This window comes from Poecile atricapillus, chromosome 6 (genome assembly GCF_030490865.1).
Source record: "Poecile atricapillus isolate bPoeAtr1 chromosome 6, bPoeAtr1.hap1, whole genome shotgun sequence".
NCBI classification, from domain to species: domain Eukaryota; kingdom Metazoa; phylum Chordata; class Aves; order Passeriformes; family Paridae; genus Poecile; species Poecile atricapillus.
The window spans coordinates 5,810,177-5,835,107 of NC_081254.1; the positions used below are offsets into that span (position 1 = coordinate 5,810,177).

Sequence of the window (24,931 nt, forward strand, 5' to 3'; positions counted from 1 at the left end):
TTATCAGGAAGGAATGGAGAAATGCTGTTATTTCCTCACTGATCTCCTTCCAGTGCTGGAGGTGTTGGGTGGTGGTGGTGGATGATAACAATTCAGCTTGGGAGGCCAACCTCCCAACCAAGGAAGGTGATTTATTCCCTTCACTGGGGACTTCCAGCTGGCTGCAGATGGGTCCCCTCCTGACAGCTTTGATAAATGGGGAGAAAACGTGGCATTTTGGGATGCAGTCTTTCAGGAGGGTTTCTTGGGCTCTCAGAAACTCATTCACTTGCAAAATAAGGTTGTTTTTCATGAGGAAAAGCTTGGCTTCCAGCAGGGCCCTTCCCCATGAAGGGAGGAGTCCAGGATGGGGAAATCTCAGCCTTTGGGTGGTGAGGGCAGGTTTGGAGGCAAGGGGTGTGTCTGTTCTTCAGCAGTTCCTCCTGTGGTCCCTTCTGATGTCCTTCTTGCAGCATCTTTCTAATTCAAAGGTGGTTGTGGAGGAGAATCCCGAAGTGCTCTGACTCCTTACTCTTTTTCTGCAGTCAGCAGGAGGTTGCAGACCTTGGAATTGGTTTGGTGCAAGGCAAATTCCCTCCCGGGCACGGTGCCACGCCGGCCTTTCCGAGCAGTGCTGCTCTGGCTCCCAGCAGAGCGGGAAACTGTGAAGACTTCTCTGTGGGGCAAAATGACAGCAGGATGGTCAGGAGGCTGTGCTGCTGGTGGATCTCATCCTTCTCCTCCCAGACCAGCCCAGTCACCATCTCCTGATGGTCTTATGGATGGTTCTTCCACCCATGTCAGGAACTTGTGGTGCCCATCCCTACCAATTCTGACCCAATAAGTGCAACCATTAATTCTCTCCTCTTCCCAAGAAGTTCTCCTTTGTCTCAAGCCCACCAGGGTGTTCCTGCAGGATCTGGCTGTACCCAGGGACTACCTGTAGGGGACCTGTTCCTCTCTCAGCTGCAGGCACATGAGCACAGGGCTGCTGGAAAACCTCAGCTTGGTGTCAAAGTGGATCGAGGTCTCCACCTCTGTCTGGCTCCTCAGGGTGGCTTGGAGGAAAGGGGAATCCAGTTCTGCCTGGAAATCCATGGCAAGGCTTCCCCTGGGAGAAAGAAGCAGGCAGGGTCTGGTCACAGAGCAGTGGCCAGCGCTGGGCACCAAACAACTCCATAAACACCTTAATTAGAGGTCTGGCCATGGAAAACATGTGTGTGACCACCAGGAAAGGCTGGACCCACCAGGAGAAGAGCAGGGAGCTGTGGAAATCCACCCTCACCACCCAGGGTATCCCCACTCCCAGAGCCAAGCTGTTTCCTGCTCACTGACCTCGCACTGACGCTGGTTTTCAGCTCCTGTTCCCAAACGCTCACATCTATGTCCGCTGAAATGTCCAGCCCCAGCCCACCCAGGAGTTTGATGGTCACTTGGAGGCCAGACTGCAGAGGAATGACCTGGAAGATGGAAAAGGCAGAGCTTCCTGTGACCAGGCACTGCTCCTGGATGAGTGGCTGACACCGGCAGGGCCTTGTGGCTGCTGGGAATGTCTGTCCCAACTCCAGCCACGGGTCTCCTGCGGCAGAACAACCCGTCCCGCTGCCTTGCCAACCCCAAGACACATCTGGCACCTCGCTCTTAGATCTGTTTCTGTGGTGTGTAACATCCACAGGCTCATTTCATTGGATTCACTGGGACGTGGTGTGGAGACAGCTCGCTGCTTCCTCCCCACCCGCTACCTGGTGATGGTCCATCAGCAGGAGGTTCCCTTTGACCACGCTGGTGGGCTCTCCACTGCTCAGCAGGACCTTGGCCATTAGGTCTGTGTATCCCTGGAAGAAGACAACTGGCCGCAACTGGACGTCAAAGAAGGTGGCTGACATCCCAGCCATGAGCTCTGGCTCCTCTTCCCCTTCCGAGAGGTTCTCTCCCATCATCGACTCCATCCCTTGTGCTTCAAAGGTGACCTGAAGACAGAAGTGGAGGGACCCTTTGGAGCACTCCACAGCGATGGGGTGACTTGGATGAGGCATCCAAGCCATCCCTGAGCAGCCAGAGGTATCAGAGCTGCATCCTCTGTTTTTTGGGGGTTAGCAGGGGGCTCCCTTCTCCAGAGCAGGAGTGTCTGGTTTCACACTGGTGATTTGGGAATTTGCCTGTTTCTGACACAGGACGAGCTGAGCACAGAGGTGAAGCACCACAAGGAGGTTTAGAGGGGACACAGGGTCAGCAGTGGCACCACTGGGTTGGTGTTGTCACCCCCTCCAGCCCCTCTCCTGCTGGCACCTGAGCTGCACGAAGCCGCTGGCCGTGGCTGAGCAGGGAGAAGTCGGAGACGCTCTTCCTCAGGAATCCACCCTCCAAAAACAGCAGGTCCAGCCCAAAAGTGGAAGTCAGGTCCTGGGTGACTGAAAGGCAGAGAGATGCCCATGAGCACCCCTGGGTGACTGGTGGAAGGGGGGTTGTAACAGGAGGATCTTCAAGGTCCCTTTCAACCCAAACCTGTGGTACCATTCTGCATCTTCTCCTTTCATTCTTGCAATCCTCAAATGATTTAGCATTGCAAGGTTATTGTTTGGGTTTTTTTCCTCCCTGGCAGGGCCAGACTGAGCTAATTTGAAGAGGGACAGAAATAAGAGCTGAGGGACAAAAAATTCAGCAGATATTTAGCAAGCGCTGCTTTTTTGCAGTCTCTGAAGTTTGATTCTTTCTTTTAAATCTCAGTACAAGAATCCTCCTCTTTGAAGATCTTATTACAAATACTAAAGGAACTGAGGAATGGAGTGAAACACCTCGACTTGTCAGGGAAAGCACAGAAACTCCCACCAGAAATCTGCTGTTGGTTTCATCTCCAGCTGAAGCTCCTCTTTCAAACCAGCAGGATTTGGGAAAAGTTTGTGTTAGAGAAGGGTATGTTCATCTCTCAGGTGGTGGGACATTCTCAGACACCTCCCTGAGATTTTGGGGTGTTCTGTAGACCTGAAGCCTCCTCTGGAAGCTGCCTTTTCCCACCAACCCCTCCTTTAACCCTCTGAGGGGAGCAGGGGATCAGTGTCCTCTGTGGTGTCACCTGTCAGAGGTCCCGAGAAAGAAGAGGAGATGCCGACTTTAGAGAAGAAATTGTAATTATTTATCTGTGGGTCTCCCATGATGTCTTTCATTATCTTCCTGGAAAAGAGAGGGAGAGGATATGTCAGCACTGGGAGAGAGGAAAGGGAAAAAGTCAGTGATCACTGACAGAAGGAAGTATAATTTGCCAAAGTATTTCCCATGGTTGCTGACTGCCCAGAGCAGTGTGAGTAAAAAATAAAAGCATTAGACATAGGCTACCCTGGAATTTCCTTTTCCTCTGGCTTATTTTTGCACATGGCAGATATTTTGTGCAGCTTTTGCCTAGCTCAGAAAATTGTTCTGTGCTTGCTTTGTTCTGTGCAGACAGGAAGATAAATGCAGGTACAAATTGTGCACTGCCCTGGGAGCCAGAGCTGCAAGGATTCTGCCGAAACCACAAGCCTGGGTCCCACTGCCACGGGGCAGGATGACAAGGAACTCCAGGTTTTGCCTGGCTATGTGGCATCTGCATCCCTTTTGTTACTCCAGGAATGTCCAGGCAGCCTCCACAAAGTGATGCCAGCACACTTTAAAGATGTGTTGGTCCAAAACCCACAGCTGGATTGTGGAGGAGGAGGGAAAAAAGGTGATGTAGAGCAGAGGGAAAAATGCACCCGTCCCCTCAAGCCCCACTTTGCCACGTGCTGGTGGTCACGCAGACTGTTCTGGACTTTCAGCAGCAGGAACGTGGCCATCTCTGTCTCCATCTCGCTGGTGGCCAGCAGGATGTTGATGACATCCATGGACAAGGGGTGGTTATCCAGGAGGATTTCGGCAGCGGCCAGGCGACAGGTTTTGTCATAACTCTTCCTCTTCTGGTGGAAAATCCTCCTCATCACTTGCTTCACCTGATGAGAAGGGGTAATTAAAAGAGTGCAAATGCACCCCAGCAGCTTGGCTTTGGGTGGGGAGGGGAGCACCAAGCTCCTCTCCTACCTTGCTGGAGATGTGGGGAGCGGGGAATCGCTGCAGGGCAGAGGTGGCCGCGGCCGTGACGGCTGTGGGACCGTCCTCGGCATGGTCCAGGAGGGTGGGGATGGTCTCAGGGAGCATCGCATTCCCCAGGGCCAGCAGGTAAATGACCACCAAGGGCTCCTCCTTGGCACCTCTGAGCCCCCTGAGGATGGTTTCCACCCCACGCTCCACCACCTGCTCGGGATTTGCAGGAGGAGAGGGAGATGAGGGATGGGAGATATTCTGGGCACCCCTGGAATTGGGGGAGTGTCCCAAAAAACCGAGTGTGAGGGATTGCAGAGGACCCACCTGCAGGCCACAGAGCTTCTGCTGGCACAGCTTGCCCACCAGAGAGCCCACAGCAATTATTCCTGTCTCCCAGATCTCAGGTGCCAGCTGCTTCCCATCCAGCTTGTCCTGGGCATCAGGAAGCAGAAAAAAGAAATGAGGGGGAAAGAAAACCCCAAAAAAAGAGAAGGAGTATGTTTTACCTCTTATCTCAATGCATTTCTTAAGCAAGTAAGGAAAAACTAGTTCTTACCTGCCTCGAAGGAGGCCGTGCATAATTTAATTGGATAAAATGCTGCTGCTCTAAATTAAGATTTTATTTTCTCTAATGCACTGATACAAAGCATTTTCTGCTGAATTCTCTTCCTCTGAGGAGCACCCACTCCCATCACCAGTGTCTGGTTAAATGCACATAAAACAGTCCCATGATCAGGAAAATCAATTTCTACAGAAACATTTTCCTTGTTCCATGGTGTGTGTGGATCCATCCCAGCTGCAGAACCCTCAGGGAAGAGACAGAGGGAGATGTCCATACTCACTAAGACGAGCTGGAGAAGCTCTCCTGAAGGCTGGGGAGAGAAAGCTGCTGTGTAGAGAAACTTCTCCTGGAGGGACTTGGGCTCCTTGCTGAAATCCAGGAAGTCTGAGAGCGCTGCCAAGGAAGCCACCGACTGCGTGGCCACCGCTGCCTCCACGAGGAAGGGGCTGGAGCAGGAAGGGGGAAGCCATCAGTGGCATGGCCCACAAAAACCACGCAGGGCTTGGACTGGACAGGCGTTAGGAAAAGCCAGAGAACGCTGCCACTACTCAGGATGTAATCCTGGACCAGGGATGGTGCATGGAGCAGCACCAGCTGACCCCAGTTGTCTTGCCCAGTGCGTGGAATTTTGGAGAGATGGTTCCAGGGATTCTCACCGTGTCTCCTCAGGCACTGTCCTCAGCAGCTGCAGGACATCCCTCTTCTTGGCGCTGCGCAGCATCTGGATGAACCTCTGGAACTGCCAGGTTGTCGCCGCCTTCGAGGTGTCTGTTTTGACTCTCCGCCCGTCAAAATCCTTCAGGAAGGCTCTCAGCTGCAAAGGTGAGGTGTGTTAGGTGGGATTTAGCCTCTTTTCCCCATGTTATCGTGGGATAACCTTTACACCAAAGCACCCCTGGGGTTTAACTCCAAATCCTACGAGTGTCCAGCTTGAGGGAGAGCCCCTGGTGAGTTTTTGTGGTCGGTGGCATCACTGACCGATGGGCAGTGGGTGCAGACTCTCCTGAAGGGCAGGCTGGCCATGCCCAGGGGCTGGGGCCGTGCCTCCGTGCCAGCCAGCACATCCTTAAGGCTGTGTCCAGACACCTCTGCCGGCCCAGGCATTGCAGGAGACACCAGCTGGAGCTGCTGCCTGTGAAGAGAGAAACAGTCAAAGGAAAATTTTGTGGTTTCCACCCCCCGTGACCAGCGGTTGGGATCCTCGCTCACCTTGAGCTGATTTTGATGCCGGAGCGGGATCTCAGGGCTGGAGCCAGCACGTGGCTTTCCTCTGCCAGGACTGACTGGAGCAGGCTGTCTTTCACCACATACTGGCTTCTGCTGGAGGGCTTCCACTCGACTCCAAAAATCTTGGAAAAGGAAAAGCAAGGAGAAAAAAATGCAACCTTATTTTTCCCCTTGCCTGCTCCCCAGGAGATTTCTCTCTTTACATTAGCAGAAAAAGAACTTTCCAGTCCACAAAGTCACCCACTTCACTTGCAAAATGTAGGAAAGGACAATCCATGAGAGCCTGGCTTCTTCCCAGGTGTGGGAGGAGGCAACACCAGGTGAGGACCAGCAAGGGGATGCTCTCACCCGTGGCTGATACAGGTAGAGTGATGATACCACAGGGACTTGCACAACAAAGTGCTGTTGAGACCCCTGCCAGAGCCTGTGGGTTCTCTGTGGGGATGCCCATTTTTATATTGAATCCGGTATAATTTGTATATTTTAACAAAAAACCTTACATTTTGGTTATGGCAGGTATAACTGCATTAAGACACAGGGGATTTCATCTGTTTATGTCAGGGCTGAACACAGGCTACTGCTTTAAGCAAAACAGAGTTCTGTCAAACTAATCCCCAATCCAATGAGTCTGAGAGCCAGCAAACATCCCTGTGTCTCCACCTTCCCAAGCAGGATCAGCTGACAGGTCAGAAGTGATAACAGCAGTGGGCATGGGGTGACCCAGAGCACCTTTCCTGCTCCTACCCACCTTGACAGCACAAGATCCTCCTGGGGGATGTTGGTGCATCCCACTTTGAGGATGGGTCTAAGAGTCCCATTCCAAGCTGGTGCAGAAGCCTGAAGCCAGCTGGGAATGGGAATCCAAGCCCACCTGCGAAAAGATTTTAGGGGTGGCCCTGCTGTAGTCAGTGTGAGCTGAGCCCCCCACAGTGAGAGCAATGGACTTGCTTTGTTTATGGAGGTGAATCCAGACTTTGGCTTTGAGCAGCTGAGGAGATCTTTGGTCTTGGTGATGGAATGGTTGGACACGGTGTAGGTGACTTGGCAGCTTCCAGAGGCATCTTCCTGAAACACAAACGGGAGTGACCATGTGTGTTAAACAATCTGTGGAGAGGACAGGCACAAAGGCCAACCTAATAATGAGGACAGCATTCCAAAATCTAGGAAGTGGGCCAAATCAGGGGGTGCTTGGATAGCTCCAAGTCCATCCAGGCATCTTTGCAAATTCAGGCTAACATCAGCAGCAGCAGCATCTCTGCGACCACATTTGGGGTTCTGAGGTTATTTTGTGTTGTTCACAGGTTGTTCTAGCTGGCTGCTGGCAAAGCAAATCCTGCTTGGCAGGAATGCTTGTGGAGTTTTTTCTCTGCTGGTCTTACTGTCCAAGGAAAGGCTATGATTTTGTAAGGGTGCCTATTGCTGAAAATTAGGGTTTTTTAAGTCCTCTGCTTTTCCAAGAGTCGTCCTTGCTCACAGCCTGGTTGGAGCAGCAGACCCGGTGTTTATCCTGAATTTTAACTCCCTCTGCTGAAGCTGGTGGGCTCCAGGGCCATCTCCCCTGGTGAATCCCAGGATTTTGGGCAGATGTGGCCCCAGCTCTGGACCTACCTCCACTGTGGTGCCAGCATGGGGCTGCAGCTGGAACAGACTGATGATGCCTCGTTTCAGATTGGAGATCAGGATGTTTTCAGCTCCATTCCCATAGAAAGCTTTGACCTGGGAGGGCAGGAGGTGGTGCCTGGCTGAGGGGACATCTCTGGGGTCCCTGCAGGCTCTCTGCTGCCTTCCCTGACAGAAGGGGACCTGAGAACACTGTGCAATGTGCTCCCCTCACCCTGTAGAGGAATTTTCTCAAGGAGGACCTTATCCCTCAATAGCATGAGATCTTTGGATGCAAGCCCACACAATTTCCCTTTCCTTCCCACCCTGGAGTTCCATAGCCTTAGAGGAGGAGGTCAGAAAGGAGCTTATATCCCATGGTTAATACTGAAGAGCTCTAACATGGGATTCTGCAGCCCCAGCTGGGTCCTTTTGGAGGATGGGACTCCACGTAAGGTCCTACACTGGCCACTCTGTCCAGTTCCCTCTGCTCTGAGATCAGAGGTGGAGCAGGAGCTCCTATGGGCTTCATGGCAGAGAAGAATTAGGATGAGGACAGGAGTGCTTTGCAGAGGGCATGAACAAGGCCAGGAGGTGTCCAGCTGACCTTGCCACTGTTCCAGAAGATGAACACTGGCTGCTGGAGCGCTGCCCGTGCCTCTGGGCTCAGTGCAATCTCTACAGGGGAACCTCCGGTGCTCTCCTGGCTCCTCTCCTCTTCTGGCTGGTGTTGGGCCTTCAGGTCACGGATCTACAACAGCAAAAGATGGCAGAAAGCAGTGACCAAGTGTCTGCTCTAAAGCTGGTGTGTATTTTACCTGCAGGAAATGGATTAGGTCAGAGAGGTCATTTTTCAGCTGGGAAATGGAAAAGGTTGCACCTCCTGGGGAGTTCCCAGCAGGAACACGTGGCTGTGGTGGCTGTCCCACCCCACACACCTGCACCTGGAGCAGCTCTTCCCCGCCTTGGTCCCTCCAGAGCCGGTGCAGATGGATCAATGTCTCAGCCTGCAGCCAGGCTCCCCACGGGGATGGTGTGGAGGTGTGGTGCAGCTGGACATCCAGGCTGTACCGGTACTGATACAGGGTCCTGGGCTGGAAAGAAAGCAGCTGCAGATTCCCTGTGGAAAGATGGAGATGCTGAAGGTAAGGGGTCATGGATCACCACCATTTCCCATACCCAGAAACCTCCATCCCAGACTTGCAGGGGTGCTGATGACCTGTATCACTCCACCTCCTGGAAGTCCAGCTGATGGGAAGGTTTTCATGGGGAATTATTTGTGCCTGTGGGTTGCAAATTTGGGTGTTCTCCAGGCTGACACCTGATTCCTGCTCATGTTTCCAGCCCTGCCTTAAAAAATTATGTTCAAAAAGGGGCTCTGCTTGGGGACTTCAGGACTTAGAAATGCCAAAAACACACTTTAATCTTGAAGAGAAGTTTCCTGAGCATGAGCGGACAGGAGGGATATTTCCACTGCCTTTTCAGCACTAGGCATTAACTGGGGCACAATCAATATTTTTAGGGGAGAAAATAAGCTGAATTCTTCATATTATGAGTTTTCCATCAGAACTTCCAATTAAATCACTGTCCTTGTGCTAAGGCAAAATGAAGTTGATGGGACAGCTTTAGATCAAAAACTCTGATTTAATCTTATTTCTCTAGATTTATTTGGAGTCCCTTCTCCTGCTCCTCATATACAAGTGTGATTGAAGGGGGGAGGGTTGCCTTTGCCATGACAAAACCAGTCAAATCTGGTTTTTGAAGTCACTTGAAATTCTCTTGCAAATGTGATGCACTTGTTCGGCTTCTGAAATGTTTTATAGCTTTGCTGCTTTAAAGAACGAATGAACCAATGGAAATCCAGCTCAGTCCCTGGGGCTTTCCTCTGTGAGACAGACTGAAGAGTTTTTACAGTTCTGCACGGTATGCAGATTAAAATGCTACAGTTCTCTGATTTTTTCTCACCCCCCCAGCAGGAAGGACTTCCACAATCCCCAAAATTTCCCAGCCTTCAGGAGATGCTCGTGCTGTTTGCAGTTTGCCCTGCTTGTTGTCCCTGTTCCCTCCTTGGCTGGAGCCAGGGAAGTGCTGGGATGAGCATCTCACCTCCCCGGGCATCCAGATCCCATCGAGTCCCTGGACCTAAATCAGCCCAAAATCTCTCTTACCTTTTGCTGCTCTCAGGAGGGAAAAGCAAAGCAGGGAAAAGCATCCCCAAACCGCCTGCGGATTCATGGTGGGAATGAATCCCTGGGAGGGAGGCAGGGGAGGAAGGGAGGTGGGAGAGAGGGGCCGCACAACAAAAGTGGGCGAGATTAGCAGTGTCAGGCGATGGGGCCCGACCTCCTCCCTATCCCCGCCTTACCCAAGAAAAGGCAAATAATTAAACCTTTGTACCAACCCCCAGCAGCCACGGAGGGTTTGGAAATCAGCTGAGGTTTGCCAAAGGCCGGCGGGAGGGGAGGAAAGGTGGAAAAAAAGCGCTGTCAGAAGCATTGCAGGGTGGAGAAGCTGCCAGTTTGTCCTGATACGGGAGGGGGATGCTCTGAAAGCTGCTCTGTCTTTTGGTGATCTCTCTCTTCCCATCATGGCATAGAAGATAGTTGCTTTCAAAAGAAAAGACCCAGAAGGGGGAAGGGGAGAAACAGCTTTTCCATCCTTTTAGTTGGAGACTGGGATTTGCAGCCCGGAGGCTCAAGTTACTTAAAGGGCCAGGCTGGAGGGGATGGGGAGCACTGCTACCCCAGAAAGAAACGGGAAAGGGCTCAGGAAATCCATCTCTAGATCCCTTGGCCCACTAACCATACAGTATTTTTTTTTTAAATGCATTAACTTTCTGATTGCTGGGTTTAATTGTTTTCTAAAGACACCAAAGCAAGTGGTGGTGATGCAGCTCAGGGTCCTGGGAAGGCTTTTTGGTAAAAAGAATGGGGGAGTGGAAGAGGGAGCACTTCACGTGCCATTCTGGAAGGGATCTGCATACTACAGCAGGATCAAAACCCCAGGACTTTGGTGTTTCGGCATTTTCAAGCTCTCCCAGCTCTGCATCACCACTGGGGCCACTACTGTGATCAGAAAATCAGGGCAGATCCAGCTAAGAGCAACCTGGGGAAACTCCAGTTAAAGGTTTCCCATATGTGAAGTCTTCACTTGGCCTTCTGGTGGTCTTTATAGATAAATACCCCATATTTAGCTGGAAAAATATTCTTCTCTTTAGTATATTAATTTAGCTTTTATAGAATCATAGAATGGTTTGAGTTGGAAGAGACCTTAAAAACCATTTTCTTTCAGTCCCCTATCATGGCCCAGAGAAGCTGTGGCTGCCCCTGGATCCCTGGGAGTGTCCAAGACCAGGCTGGGTGAGGCTTGGAGCATCCTGGAGTAGTGGAAGGTGTCCCTGCCCATGGCAGGGGGGTTGGAACTGGATGATTTTTAAGGTTCTTTCCAACACAATCCCTTTTATGGCTCTGGGGGGGTTTGTGCTCTGCAGTGCAGTGTGAGAGCAAAGCACACCAGAGGATGAAAGTCCTGCTGAACACAGAAAGTTGTAGTTCTTTATCCAGGGTACGGAAAAAGGATGTATTTCAGAGTGAAGTGATTGTGGAAGGTCTAAGCCCTGATGGGAAGGTCCCAGAATGTTTGCTGGCTGCAGCTCAATACAATACCTGGAGAGGAAAGGCAAACAGAAATAGCCAGTGATAAAAAAACCACCTGTTGATAAGGAGAAGTTAAAGTGGAACTGAACTTTGGCAGGTTGATTATTTATGCTTGGCTGCCAAATCTTTCTAGGACAAGGATGTGAAAAACTGGGAGAAAATCTGGTTTTACTTTCTCCAAACCTGGTTTTTCCTTCTGTCACTGAGAGAATCTGTGGAAAAGAATAAAGCAGAAGAAGCCAGCAGGAGTTATGAAACTTTGTGAAGCATTCTTCTCAAATCCATCTGTGGTTGCTATGGTCTCGGAAAGGTGCCTGAGGGAACTTTGGACACCTATGGGCAGATGCACGGTCCTAAAATCAGTGCTGCTGGAATCTTGGGTGCTCCTCCAGCCCCTCGTGTAAGGGAAATGTGATCTCCCATTTCTGTCCAGTGAAGGGACAGAATCCCCATGGGGGATTCCAGCTGCAGGACCTGGTGTGGCAGCTCTGAAACCCCGGGGCAGAGCAGAGCAGGGGAGGTCTCTGTGACCAGGTCACCTTGCCCAGGTCAGAGAGGCACGTGGGGACCTTGCCACCGAGCTGTGACATCAGGGTGGACTTTGGCCAAGGGTGGCCAGCCTGCACTCTCCTGGATGGAAGAAACAGAGGCTGTTGCAGCAAAGCCTGCAAACCTCAATTTTCTTCTCTTCTAAATGATCTGCAGCTCCAGAAGTTCCCCCCCAACCCCAGCATTTTTTCTTGCCTTGTCACCTTTTTTTGCCATTGTGCTGGTAGGGAAAGCACTGATTTGCACTGTGACTCTTCACTGTGCAATAATTTTTGTTGGGGAGCTGTTTTGAGCACTTGAGGTCTGCCCTTAGAACTCATCACATAAATAATAAATAATAAATAATAAATAATAAATAATAAATAATAAATAATAAATAATAAATAATAAATAATAAATAATAAATAATAAATAATATATAAAAATTATAAATCAAATCGAAATAAACATTGTGCTAAAATAGTGAGAAATGAACATTTCGAGTAAACACTCTGCAGCTCTCCGGGTTTTCCTACAAGACAAACACCTTAGGAGTTGAATTGCATTCCTGCAAAGCAGCCAATCACCTGCCCTGTGGGTGAGGAAAGTGACTGGTGCTTTTGTTAACTGGTTAGAAACCAGACAATTATGAGGAAAAAAAAAATAAAATCAATTCTGCTCATTTAATTTTGGGGTTTGGAACTATATAAATATATGTATTTACAGGTCTGGCTTTGGACCAAGCATATATATGTGTGTGTATATATATATATATGTATTTAGGAATTTCCTATGCAAGCACATACCTGTGGATTTTGTGGAGGAAAACAGTCCACGCTGGGGATGAGGCTGTTGTGAGATGTATAAAAACAGCTGCTCCCCACCAGCCCCATGGAGAGGCTTGTGACCCCCCCCACACTTGCAAGGCGCTGTCTGTGTGCTTTGTGTTTTATTGTCTGGAGGTTGCCAGGCTGCATTTTCCAGGACAGCCTCCTTTTTGTCCTCCTTTTTGATTTTTTTTTCTCCTTCCCAGCCTGAAACAAGCTGTGAAAAAGGCCCTGGCCTGGCTGGCTTCCTACAAGTTGTTGGTTGCTCAAGAGATTGGGTCAGGGAAAGGGGGAAAGTCTGAGCACAGCAAAGTGCTGAGGGCTGGGTTTGCTCCTCAATCTGAGGCATCTCAAAGCCTGCTAAGATGGAAAAAAAAAAAAAAAAAAAAGAATTTGCTGTGTTAATGCATATATTTTTGTGTAATTTTTGGAAAATAGGGCTGGGATCAAGCTGGGGAAGTTGTCTGGCCCAATTCCCTGTGCCTGGCTTTGCCATGAGGAATGGATGCCTGAACTCTTTGTAAAGAGCTGCTGACAGAGATTTCTCAGTTTCTACAGTGAATTTATCCCAGTACTTTGCTGCTATAAAGAAGTCTCCTCTTTCTGCAATTTCTCTCTATTACCTTTAAATCCAGCCCCAGCTGAGTTAGAATTTAGTCTCCCAGCCTTTTCTTTCCTCCTCCCTTCTCCTCTCTTCTCCTTCCTTCTTTGCTCTTTTCAAATTTGAAGAGAACCTCAACTGCTTCCCTATTTCCTTCCTCTCTCACCTTCCAGGTGCTGTTTCCCAGACCTTGCTCTTTCCTTATACAACCCTTGATAACCTGTTCCCCACTTAAGGCTTTGTTCTATCCTTGTTTTTCTACCTTCTGGGTGCTGTGGGTGAAGGTCTGGCTTTGCAGGAGCACACTCTGCTCCCTTTGCTCAAGAAACCATCCTCGCAGTTATCCCGACCTCCTGCAGCTGAGGGCTTCCTTGGGCTCTTGCTGAAATGAAAAATATCCAGGAAGCTTTTCCTTTCTTGAGATTACAATGGTTTCTACCAGTCCTTGAGATGTGACCTCGATGGTTAAAAACCCACTGTGCAAATGAAGGTTTCCCCCTTCTTACCCCACGCTCTGTCCCCTCCCTTTGTAATCCCAACAACTGCTAAGGAAACTCTAATCTTGTCAGTTGGCAATGCAGCTGCTTTTTAATTCAGTTTTAAGATAGGTTTTAAAGTCAGGCTCTGCCCATGCTATTGATTTGAATTTTGGATTTAAAAAATTTTTGAAAAAAAATTTAATCAAAAATTTGAATTTTTGATTAAAAACTTGATTAAGTTGTTGGTGAAATCCCACACCCTGAGCGTGGCCCTCCCCAGCAGCTCTTCCTACAGTTAAATTTTAAAAAAGCTTTAATTTTAATAATAGCTGATGCTCAGTAACTGGAACTCAGGCAGTGGAGTGCCATAAGCCTGCAGCCAGATTGCTTCTCATCCAGCTTAAATTCAATGGTTTTGATTGGTTTGTGGGTTTTTTTGTGGTTTTTTTGTTTGTTTGTTTGTTTTATAAGTATTCTTAAAGATGCTGCAAGTGAAAGAAGAGAACAGAAACAGACTGGAGCACCACTGGCACAGTAATTGATATTGATAATTTTACTGTTTCTCTTTCCCTTTTAAAAAATATATGTAGATAACATGAACTTTGTGGTTTTGGAGAAACACTCTTCTTTTTTATTTCTTTGGAAGAGATTTGCAAATCCTGAGACCCTGGGCCAATGCTCACTGCATTTTATTTTTTTTTTACAATTAAACAAAGTGTTGATAAGATTGACAAGGAAGATACAACTCAGAAGCTCGTTGGGCAGCAGCCTCCAAACTGTTTGGGTGATGCAAAGAGCAGGAGAGTAGGAAGACTGTTTTCCAGTGTGAGATCAATCCATAATAACATGCTCACTGACAAAAAAGTGAATTCCTATAAGCCACTCGTTATTCCCCGAAGTGCAGGAGCTGGAGGGTTTGACAAAGCCCCGGCAGAATGATGAATGCTCCTGTCAGATTCCTCCTTCTCTTCTTGTGCCAGGAAGAGAAATCCATCCTCTTGAAGGGTTTGCTCCTCTGTGTTTGTGTGTAGTTTAGAGAGAGAACGGTACCCAGCACCGTTAATTATTTAATCTGCACTGCCCCCCTCAGACGTGTCAGGTCTGACTATTGTGCAGGGAAATGGGGCAATAAAATTTCTACCAGCTGGACTTGGAGCTTGAACCTTCTGGAGTTAACAGTGGAGATTCAGCTCCCTCTGTGGTCAAAAGAGGGGGAGACACCTTCCTCCAGGCAATGCTTTTCCCAAGTCGGGTTTTCTCTCCTAGCAGCTGAAGTCTTGCATCTTCAAGACCAGACCACGCAGTGTCCCCCAGTGTTTTGCCGGTGGGAGCACTGGAAGAGACCCTGGGAGCACCGGGAGGGAACTGGGAGCAGGGAGAATACTATGAGAGAACTGGGAAGGATAGTGGAAGCACTGGGAGTGAACAAGAAGGAGCGTTGGGAGGGAATATTAGGAGCACTGGGAAGGGATAGTGCTCCCACATCCTTCCCAGTGCTCTCACCATCCCTCCCGGTGCTTGCTAGTCAGAGGGATACTGGGAGGGAACTGGGAGGGAACTCCTCACCACTCTGCAAAGTGCAGCAGCCCCAGGTGTGAGCAGTCAGGAGGGGGAAGTGCCCCCAGTCCCTCCCCAGTGCCCCCTCCCCCCAAAAATGGGGGGTTACGAGAAGAAAAAGGATTTAAATTTAGGGGGGAACATTTTTCCATAATTGTGTTTGACCTGAGCAGGATCCTCCTTCACCTACAATTTGAAGGGTCTCAACTGAAGGAAAACATCTTTTTCATAGTTTTGGTTGTCTTCCTTGGCAGGCCATCACTGCTTCCCATGATTTTTGTGTTTAAATGGAAGGAGGATACATTTATGGTGCTGTTCCATGGGTGCGAATTGATGGAAAGAGCCCCATTTTCATCAGCTTAAGGTTCAAACTGAGGGCAAACACAGCTGTGCCTGGTTTTAAAGGGTTTCCCTTGAGGGGAACCTCTTTATGTGCCATTATAACAGTCCCATTGATGGGGACTCTCCATTTGAAGGGACTCCCACAGATGAAAAAGATGCCCAAAAGCCCCCAGAATTGTCCTTCTTGAGATAAACTGAGGAGGAAACTGCATTTCACCTCACTTCAGGAGGCTAAATTAAGGAAAAATGCTCTTGATTCACTTTTTATTTGGGATTAAACCTGACTCCTTTCCATGTGCTCGTGAACGGTCACAACACACCCTAAATGCTGTCACTCTCCACCTCGTTCCTTCCCAGGTGTTCGTGAACCATCGCAAAACACCCAAAACTCTGTCACTCTCACCCAGGCTCCTTTCCAGGTGCCTGTGAACCATCGCAACACGCCCCAAACGCTGTGGCAATCAACCTGACTCCTTCCCGTTTGCTCCGGAGCTGTCCCAACACACCCCAAAGGCTGTCACTCTCAACCTTGCTCTTTCTCCAGTGCCACTGAACCGTTCCAACATGCCCTAAATGCCGTGGCTCTCAGCCTCGCTCTTTCCATGGTACTGAGGAGCTGTTGCAAAACGCCCCAAATGCTCTCACTCCCAACTTCGCTCCTTCCATTTGCTCCTGAACCGTCGCAACACGCCCTAAGCGCCGTGGCAATCAACACGACTCTTTCCCAGTGGCTTGGGAGATGTCACAACACGCCCTAAATTCTGTCACTCTCGAACTTGCTCATTCTCCAGTGCTCCTGAACCGTCGCAACAACCACTAAGTGCTGTGGTTCCTAACCTGACTCCTTCCCCGCAGCTCGGGAGCTGTCGCAACGCGCCCTGCACGCTGTCACTCTCCTCCTTGCTCCTTCACCGTTGCCTGAGACATCGTGACACGCCCTAAGCGCTGTGGCTCGCATCCTGACACGTTCCTCAGCGCTGGTGAACCATTGCAAAACGCCCCAAATGCTCTCACTCCCAGCTTCGCTCCTTCAGTTTGCTCCTGAACCGTCGCAACACGCCCTAAATGCTGCGGCTCTCAACCTCGCTCCTTCCCGGCTGCGACTGACCCGTCACAACACGCTGGAAATGCTTTCTCTCTCCACCTGCCTCCTTCCTGCCTGCTCCTGAGCTCTTGCAACACGCCCGAAAATATCATGACTTCCACGCTGGGCAGTCACAGCTTCAGCTCTCAGCCCCGCATTGGGCTGTCCTTTCTCAGCTGCACCCTGTGCCTTGCACTTTCTCTCAGGGTCCCCTCAGTGCCTCTTCATCCCCACTGCCAACGCTGGCCTGGCTGTCCAAAGGAAAAGTCTCGGCAACAGCTCCTGCCACTGATGCTCCCTGCAGTGAGTGGCTTGCCCTCATGACACAGAAAGCTCAAATGGGAAATCCCACTTTTGGCATCGGGCACCTGACTGGGAAGAATGGTCTGTCTGTCTGTCTGCCTTGTCTGTCTGTCTGTCTGTGAAGGATGTGAGTGTCCTCCTGTGGGAGGAATCCCAGGCTGGAGCAGAGCAAGGATTTGTCTCCCGGAGGGAGCAGCAGTGACATGAGGTGACTGTAGTCCCCATCCCTCTGCCACTGTGTGGGGAGGAGGGAGGGAGGGAATGGGGGATGAGGGAAAGGCCAGGAAGAAGAGAACAGTGTGGGGAAGGTGCTTTTTAGGATTTGGTGTACTTCTCATTTTTTGCTTCTCTTTGATAATAAATTAAATTATATTATTTCCCCAGTGCGTATGTGTTATGCCCATGATGGGTGAGAGATCTCTCGCTGCCTTTCTGGAGACCCTGCAGCCTTTCCTGATGTGTTCTCTTGCCTGCCCAGGGTGAGGAGGACAGGGACAGAGGGGTTTTGCTGGCCCCAGGCACCTGGCCAGGCCCAGCCCAGCCCAACAATCCCTGTGAGAATTCACTCCACCATGACCCGGCCCCACGGTGGGTCCGGCTCCGCGGGCAGGCGGCTCCAGTAGTTCAAAGTGTTATCAAGTGATCAGTACTTGATAGGGACCTTCCCATTGTGGTATTCATGCTTGTTCAATCCAGAATTTCATCAGCACCCAGTCCCCAGGTTCTGTGTGATCTATTTGCAAGCCTAGAAGGGCACTTTGGGGAATCATCCTTTTGTGCCTTAACTCTCAGGTATTTAAGCTGCGAGCGTGAAAATCATCTTGCTGTTGGAGCAGTTCCATTTTAAACACCGTTCAAATTGATGGAAATCACAGGACACAACTTCACATCACCCTGTTTGGGCAAATTTCATCGTAGAGGCAAATTCCTCTCCAGGATGGGTGGGACATTGTGGTGCAGTTTTCTTCACCTTTTGTCCTTTCCCGTGCCATCCAGTGAGTTACTCATGCTCACAATTAGTTCAAACATGCCACCCTAAGTTCTACTCACTTCCCCAACTCTCTTCTCCACACACCCTTAGAAAGGTCCTCTATTCATGCAGGCGCCACAAGGCCACACAGAACCCTGTAACATTTAGTCTCAAATGTATTTGAGGACAATTTATTGGTTGTCTCCCTGTGGTGAGGTTCAGGGCTGGGGGCAGTGGGATGATCCTTTTCCTTTGATGATCACAGGAGTAACCAATTGTGTGCCCTTCACCGTCTCAAGCACTGCACATCTCTGCTCACCATCATTTGCCTTTCATGCAGAATAACCTAAATAAAAGGCAACCTAGAAATGCCCTTCCCAGTGCAACATACACAAGGAGAATCTGTGCTGGAAAGAGAATGTTTGCAGTGGACAGTGAGTTCACCCTCTGTACGAACAGGAAAGGCCAGGCCAGCCCTGACATGAGATGAGTTACATGCACTGCCTGCTCCCTTCCCAGGCAGTATTTCACTGTTGAGCTTCACAGACCTATGTTCCAGCACTCCCAGTGGGCACCTGGAAAGAGAATAGCGGCACATCTACCGCCTGCTACCACCCCTGCCAGGCAATATTGAACCGTTCAGCCTCACAGACACGTGTGCCAGCACTCCTAGTAGGGTCAGCAGAGCCGTTCCCAGCCTGGCTCCCTCTGGGGCGCCCGTGAGCCATCACAACACGCCCTAAACGCTGTGGCTCTCAGCCTGACACATTCCCGTTTGCTCGTGAACCGTCACAACTTGCCCTAAACGCTGTTGCTCTCCACCTTGCACGTTCTTGTGCGCTCGTGAACCGTCGTAACACGCCCCAAACGCTGTGGCTCTCAACCTGATTCCTTCTGGCTGATCGGGAATGGTCAGAACACGCCCTGCATGCTCTCCACCTTGCTCCTTCTCCCATTGCTGATGAGACATCGTGACATGCCCCAAATGCTGTGGCTCTCAGCCTCGCTCCCTCCCGGCTGCGAGTGACCCGTCGGAACGTGCTGTAAATGCTTTCTCTCTGCACCTGGCTCATTCCTGGGTGCGACTGACCTGTCACAACACGCCCCAAACGCTGTGGCTCGATACCTGATTCCTTCCCAGTGGCTCGGGAGCCTTCGCCACACGTCGTAAACGGTGTCGCTCTCAAACTCGCTCTTTCTCCAGTGCTGGTGAATCATTGGCACACCCACTAAGTTCTGTGGTTCCTAACCTGACTCCTTCCCCGCAGCTCAGGAGCCGTCGCAACGCGCCCTGCACGCTGTCACTCTCCTCCTTGCTCCTTCACCATTGCCTATGAGACATCGTGACACGCCCTAAGCGCTGTGGCTCGCATCCTGACACGTTCCTCAGCGCTAGTGAACCATTGCAAAACGCCCCAAATGCTCTCACTCCCAGCTTCGCTCCTTCCGTTTGCTCCTGAACCGTCGCAACACGCCCTAAATGCTGCGGCTCTCAACCTCGCTCCTTCCCGGCTGCGACTGACCCGTCACAACACGCTGGAAATGCTTTCTCTCTCCACCTGCCTCCTTCCTGCCTGCTCCTGAGCTCTTGCAACACGCCCGAAAATATCATGACTTCCACGCTGGGCAGTCACAGCTTCAGCTCTCAGCCCCGCATTGGGCTGTCCTTTCTCAGCTGCACCCTGTGCCTTGCACTTTCTCTCAGGGTCCCCTCAGTGCCTCTTCATCCCCACTGCCAACGCTGGCCTGGCTGTCCAAAGGAAAAGTCTCGGCAATACCTCCTGCCACCGATTCTCCCTGCAGTGAGTGGCTTGCCCTCATGACACAGCAAGCTCAAATGGGAAATCCCAATCTCCCTGGGCTCCTGGAAATCATCACAAACTGGCCTGAAGGTGAGACTTTTGGACTGTCTTTGGAAGAAGAACAGTTGACACATGCTGAGGAGGAATCCCACTCTTGACATTGGGCACCTGACTGGGAAGAATGGTCTGTCTGTCTGTCTGCCTTCTCTGTCTGTCTGTCTGTGAAGGTTGTGAGTGTCCTCCTGCGGGAGGAATCCCAGGCTGGAGCAGGACAAGGATTTGTCTCCCGGAGGGAGCAGCAGTGACATGATGTGACTGTAGCCAAACATCCCTCTGCCACTGTGTGGGGAGGAGGAAGGGAGGGAATGGGGGATGAGGGAAAGGCCAGGAAGAAGAGAACAGTGTGGGGAAGATGCATTTTTAGGATTTGGTGTACTTCTCAAATTAAATTAATTTCCCCACTCCGTATGTGTTATGCCCATGATGGGTGAGAGATCTCTCGCTGCCTTTCTGGAGACCCTGCAGCCTTTCCTGATGTGTTCTCTTGCCTGCCCAGGGTGAGGAGGACAGGGACAGAGCGGTTTTACTGGCACCAGGCACCTGGCCAGGCCCAGCCCAACAATCCCTGTGAGAATTCACTCCACCATGACCCGGCCCCATGGTGGGTCCGGCTCCAGAGGCAGGCGGCTCCAGTAGTTCACAATGGACAAAATGGGAGCGAGTGAGAGGAGGCAGCTGGTGCCAGTGAGGGAAATGTCTTTGCCGGCAGGGAGAGGAGGAGGGAGAAAGGGAAGGGGAGAGAAACAGGGACAAGGCTGGAGCGCTGGAAGGTGCCCGGGATGGCCATGGGGCGGGCGGGCATTTTGCTTTCCACAGCTGTGGGAGGAAACAAAGAACTGTCCAATCCCTCCAGGAAAAGAGTGGAGAAATAGCAGGTGGTGGATATGGCCCACAATTGGGATTGATTTCATCTGCCTGAACTGCAAAGGCCGACAGAGTCCGAGCGGAGCCGGACGCTGCCACCGCCAGCGTTGCGATGTGTCTGGCCCTGCCCCTGCCCTGGCTGCAGCCCGCCTGTGGAGAGCCCCAGAGGCCGCTTCCCGGGGGCTCCGCTCCTTCAGCAGCTCCTCCGACCTGGGGCCCTTTTTCATAGCGCGGCTTTTTCGGAGAGCCTCTCCCTCTCCCTCTCCTCTCCCATTTTATGCCTCTCCCTCTTTTTTACTCTCTAACCTGCGTTTTCTCTCCTTTTTACGCCCAGCCCTCCTTTTTCCCTCCTTTTTACGCCCCGCCCTCTGTTTTCCCTCCTTTTTATGCCCCGCCCTCTTTTTTCCCCACCATTTTACGCTCCGCCCTCCTTTTTACTCTCTAATCTGCGTTTTCTCTCCTTTTTACGCTCCGCCCTCCTTTTTCCCTCCTTTTTATGCCCCGCCCTCTGTTTTCCCGCCTTTTTACACTCCGCCCTCCTTTTTACTCTCTAACCTGTTTTCTCTCCTTTTTACGCTCCGCCCTCCTCTTTACGCTCCCCCTTTTTTCCTCCTTTTTTACTCCCCACCCTCATTTTTACTCTCCTTTTTAAACACCTTTTTATTCTTCTCTCGTTTTGACTCTCCAGTTTACTCTTCTCTCTCCTCCCTATTTACTTTTCACTGTCGTTTTTTCTCTCCTTTTCTCTCTTCTTTTATTTCTATTTTCCTCCCCGCCTCCACCGGCCCCTCAGCGCCTCACGGCCGGTGGGCGGAGCCCGCCCCTCACGGCTGTCCCGCCCCGCTCGCTGATTGGCCAAGGCGGCCAAAGCCGCTCCGCCCCTCCCCAGCCCGGCTCTCAAGTGCAGCGCCCGGGCCGCGCTCGCTGTGTCCGTGCGGCCGGAGCGGAGCGGAGCGGAGCGGAGCGGAGCGGAGCGGAGCGGAGCGGAGCGGTGCGGTGCGGTGCGGTGCGGTGCGGTGGTGGCGGGACCCGCCTTGGCGTCAGAGCGGAGCGGCGAGCGCGGCCGGAGCCCGGCCAGGTGGCGGTGACGGAGCTCGGAGGCGGCTCCAGCACAGGTACGACCGGCGCTCGGTTGTGCCCCAGCTCTGGGCTCGCTGCGGGCGGAGGGGGCCGCGGTGAGGGGGGAAGGGGGGGTGTCTGGCGAGTTCCTTGTGCCGGGTTTCGCCGTGTCCCCCCTGGCCTGAGATGGCGGAGGGAGCGGCTGCCCTCGGTCTCCTCCTTGCCGGGGATCCCTGGCGAGGAGCCGGCGCCCCAGCCGCGATGGCTCATCCCGCTTGCTCCGCGTGTCGGACGGAGGTGGCCGCTCCGTGCCCGGCAGAGTTGCCGGCCGTGCGGTGCCGGGCTGGGCGCCGCTGCTCAGGCGGGAGGTGTCCCTGCCCGGCTGAGGGCTGGGACGGGATGAACTTGAAGGTGTCTCAGAGTCCCGAGCACTGCACGGGCCGAGTGGAGGCAGAAGGCGCCGCATCCTGCCTGCTTCGGGCTGGGGGCTTCTTGGCGCTGCCTTCTCTGCGAGGAGCCGCTCCCTGTTCGCGGGCAGGGAGCCGAAGCGGCTGTGCCGGCGCTCGGTGTCCCCGGGCTCCAAGCCGCCGGGGCAGGGGGTGCGGGGCACGATCCTGAGCAGCCCGGGGCTGCTGGTTCTTCCCCCTGGGGAGGCGGGCTCCGAGCCGCAGCTGCCCTGTGCCGGCAATTCGGCAGCTCCGCGGCGTTGTCCCCGCCTGTCCCCGCCCGGAGCTGGGCTGGGGCGGCTGCAGAGCCAGAGCGGCCGGGGCCGTGGGGAGCGGAGAACTCCTGGAGGCTGCGCTTGTCTCCGCAGGTGCTGCAGCAGCGTCCGGGGAGTGGAGACGGCGCGGGACTGAGCTGGCAGCGTCCTCTTGAGCCTCGGTGTCCCGCAGGTCCGGGAGCGGCAGTGACCTCTCATCATGTCCCTTTCCGCTCCCCGTGGGTGTAAAGCTGTTGCCGAGGCCGATCTCCGAAGGGCGATTTTGGCACCCGTGAAGGCTCGGGATCAAGGTGCTGCATGTTCCAGGCAGAGAGATGCCGGCTGCGAGCTGGAGGAGTGTGAGTTCTGTTCCATTCATGGGATTGTGAAGGAGCTGCTGCACCTCCAGGAGGGGCCAGCAGCCGGGGTTGCACACTTGCCTGGGGCGCAAGAAGCCGCTTGTCCTACGCCGGAGGATGCCACTTGGGAGCGTGCAGTGAGTGAAGATGCGGAGAATGGATTCTGCAGTAACGATGGGAGTGTGAGGGAGCCCCTGGGTTCCCAGGGCACATCAGCAGCTGGCAATGTCCACAAAAGAATCCTCAGAAGATTGCTGGGTGTGTGCAGGGCCTCTAGGGAGGGGACAGTGTCACCTCCCCAGGACAGAGCTGGCAGGTGTGTGGCTGTTTCCCCATTTCTGGACGAGGCCTCGTGCTCTGCTCGGCCCCATCAGTGGCTGGAAAGAACAGCCCCAGCTGCCCCCAAGCCCGTGCAGGTCTCCTGCTGCAGCCTGTCCCCAGCCCTGTGTCCCTGGCTGTCCCCAGCCCTGTGTCCCTGGCTGTCCCCAGCCCTGTGTCCCTGGCTGTGTGCAGGCTCTTGGCTCTCTCACTGCCAGCTGAGTGAGGGGCAGACTGGCTGAGGGGGTCCCTCCTGTGCTCCCAAGGTATTGGGTGAACAGATTCGAAGGCTGGCTCTGTTTCTCTTTTCTGATCCAGGCAAGCGGTTCAGGCGTCGTGCTGTGGCCATTTTGGTGTGTTCTGCGGTGCTGACTGCTGTGCCATTCCTGGCTGTGCTGTCAGGTAAGGGAGGGGCAGCAGCCTGGGCCCAGCCCCTCGGGGCATGAGGGGTCCCTGTTCTCTGCAGTGGGGAATCCTCACAGCTTCTCCTCTTCCCCCTCCAGCACGACAGGCTCCAGTTCCACCTGTGCCTGTGCAGGGCTGTCCCTGTGGCTGGGTTGGCTACTGCGGGACCTGCTACTACTTCTCAAGGGACCACGGCACCTGGGAGCAGGGTCAGGAGCGGTGCTCCGAGCTGGGGGCCTCCCTGGCCATTCTCAAGCATGAGGAAATGGTGAGTGAGGGGCTGCGGGTGCTGTGGGGTGGCTGAGGGGAGCCTGGGCGTGCTCCCGGGCCGGGCTGGGTGCTCGTAGGGCAGGGGCTGCAGCTCTGTGCCAGGGCCCTGCAGGGAAGGAGCCCCACGGTGCAGGGGTCCCCCCGAGGGGCCGGATCAGCTCCCACTCCTCTCTCCGTGGCAGCATTGGTTCTTCCGGCTCCGCGGGAACACCGATTACTGGCTGGGGCTGCGCAGACGGGGCGAGCACCTGCAGTGGGTGGACGGCAGCAACTTCAGCTCCTGGTGAGTGCTGGGGAGCCGGGCAGGGCATGGGGGAGGACAGGGGCACAGAGTGTTCCCCTGGGAGCCAGCGCCGTCTCTGCTCCTCCTTGCAGGGTTCCTGTCCTCGGCAATTCAGAGTGCGTGTACCTGGCCGACGATAAATTCAGGAGTGCGGACTGCTCCAACGAGCAGCCGTATCTCTGCAGCATGGCCCAAACAACTCCCCTGTGACAGAGGGTGGAGAAAGGACCTTCTCCATGCTGGGCAGTCACAGCTTCAGCTCTCAGCCCTGTCCTTTCTCAGCTGCACCCTGTGCCTTGCACTTTCTCTCAGGGTCCCCTCAGTGCCTCTTCATCCCCACTGCCAACGCTGGCCTGGCTGTGCAAAGGAAAAGGCTCGGCAATACCTCCTGCCACCGATGCTCCCTGCAGTGAGTGGCTTGCCCTCATGACACAGCAAGCTCAAATGGGAAATCCCACTTTTGGCATCGGGCACCTGACTGGGAAGAATGGTCTGTCTGTCTGTCTGCCTTCTCTGTCTGTCTGTCTGTGAAGGTTGTGAGTGTCCTCCTGCGGGAGGAATCCCAGGCTGGAGCAGGGCAAGGATTTGTCTCCCGGAGGGAGCAGCAGTGACATGAGGTGACTGTAGCCAAACATCCCTCTGCCACTGTGGGGGGAGGAGGGCGGGAGGGAATGGGGGATGAGGGAAAGCCCAGGAAGAAGAGAACAGTATGGGGAAGGTGCATTTTTAGGATTTGTTGTACTTCTCATTTTTTTATTTCTGCTCTGTTTAATAATAAGTTATATTATTAATTATATTATAAATTAAGTAATTTATAATATAAAATATTATTATATTACTCAAAATATAATTGTTATAATAAATAAAATATAAATTATATTATTAATTCTCCAGTCTGAGTCTGTTACGCCTATAATGGGTGAGAGATCTCTCACTGCCTTTCTGGAGACCCTGCAGCCTTTCCTGATGTGTTCTCTTGCCTGCCCAGGGTGAGGAGGACAGGGACAGAGCGGTTTTGCTGGCACCAGGCACCTGGCCAGGCCC

The 24,931-nt window shown here is 52.6% G+C and overlaps 2 protein-coding genes across 2 annotated transcripts; one reads left to right on the plus strand and one right to left on the minus strand.

Moving 5' to 3' along the window:
* Positions 1 to 397: 397 nt before the first annotated feature.
* On the minus strand, positions 398 to 22,474 carry LOC131580302 (microsomal triglyceride transfer protein-like). The gene is made up of 18 exons (XM_058841360.1): positions 21,523 to 22,474; positions 8,359 to 8,540; positions 8,028 to 8,171; positions 7,430 to 7,537; positions 6,770 to 6,886; positions 5,804 to 5,943; positions 5,573 to 5,726; positions 5,251 to 5,408; positions 4,875 to 5,040; positions 4,357 to 4,464; positions 4,030 to 4,242; positions 3,727 to 3,941; positions 3,053 to 3,150; positions 2,269 to 2,390; positions 1,722 to 1,949; positions 1,315 to 1,439; positions 920 to 1,090; positions 398 to 655 (listed from the first exon to the last, which is right to left on the minus strand). The coding sequence occupies exons 1-18, from the start codon at positions 22,472 to 22,474 to the stop codon at positions 508 to 510; spliced, it is 3,549 nt and encodes a 1,182-aa protein (XP_058697343.1). The 3' UTR covers positions 398 to 507.
* Positions 21,460 to 24,587, plus strand: LOC131580611 (C-type lectin domain family 2 member L-like). The gene is made up of 6 exons (XM_058842012.1): positions 21,460 to 21,608; positions 22,367 to 22,869; positions 23,248 to 23,331; positions 23,433 to 23,602; positions 23,787 to 23,887; positions 23,980 to 24,587. Exons 2-6 carry the CDS (start codon positions 22,473 to 22,475, stop codon positions 24,095 to 24,097), a joined length of 870 nt encoding a protein of 289 aa, XP_058697995.1. The 5' UTR covers positions 21,460 to 21,608; positions 22,367 to 22,472; the 3' UTR covers positions 24,098 to 24,587.
* Positions 24,588 to 24,931: the final 344 nt, after the last annotated feature.

Bases quoted from the DNA above. Each gene is read 5' to 3' on its own strand.
- LOC131580611 (XM_058842012.1), top strand. From the start codon at position 22,473: ATGTCCCTTTCCGCTCCCCGTGGGTGTAAAGCTGTTGCCGAGGCCGAT. The intron at 22,870-23,247 runs GTGTGTGCAGGG...TTTCTGATCCAG, and splicing joins AATCCTCAGAAGATTGCTGG to GCAAGCGGTTCAGGCGTCGT. The intron at 23,603-23,786 runs GTGAGTGAGGGG...TCTCCGTGGCAG, and splicing joins TTCTCAAGCATGAGGAAATG to CATTGGTTCTTCCGGCTCCG.
- LOC131580302 (XM_058841360.1), bottom strand. From the start codon at position 22,474: ATGATGAGAGGTCACTGCCGCTCCCGGACCTGCGGGACACCGAGGCTC. The intron at 4,465-4,874 runs GTGAGTATGGAC...CCTGATGCCCAG, and splicing joins AGCTTCTCCAGCTCGTCTTA to GACAAGCTGGATGGGAAGCA. The intron at 1,440-1,721 runs GTAGCGGGTGGG...TCCATCTTCCAG, and splicing joins TGCTGATGGACCATCACCAG to GTCATTCCTCTGCAGTCTGG.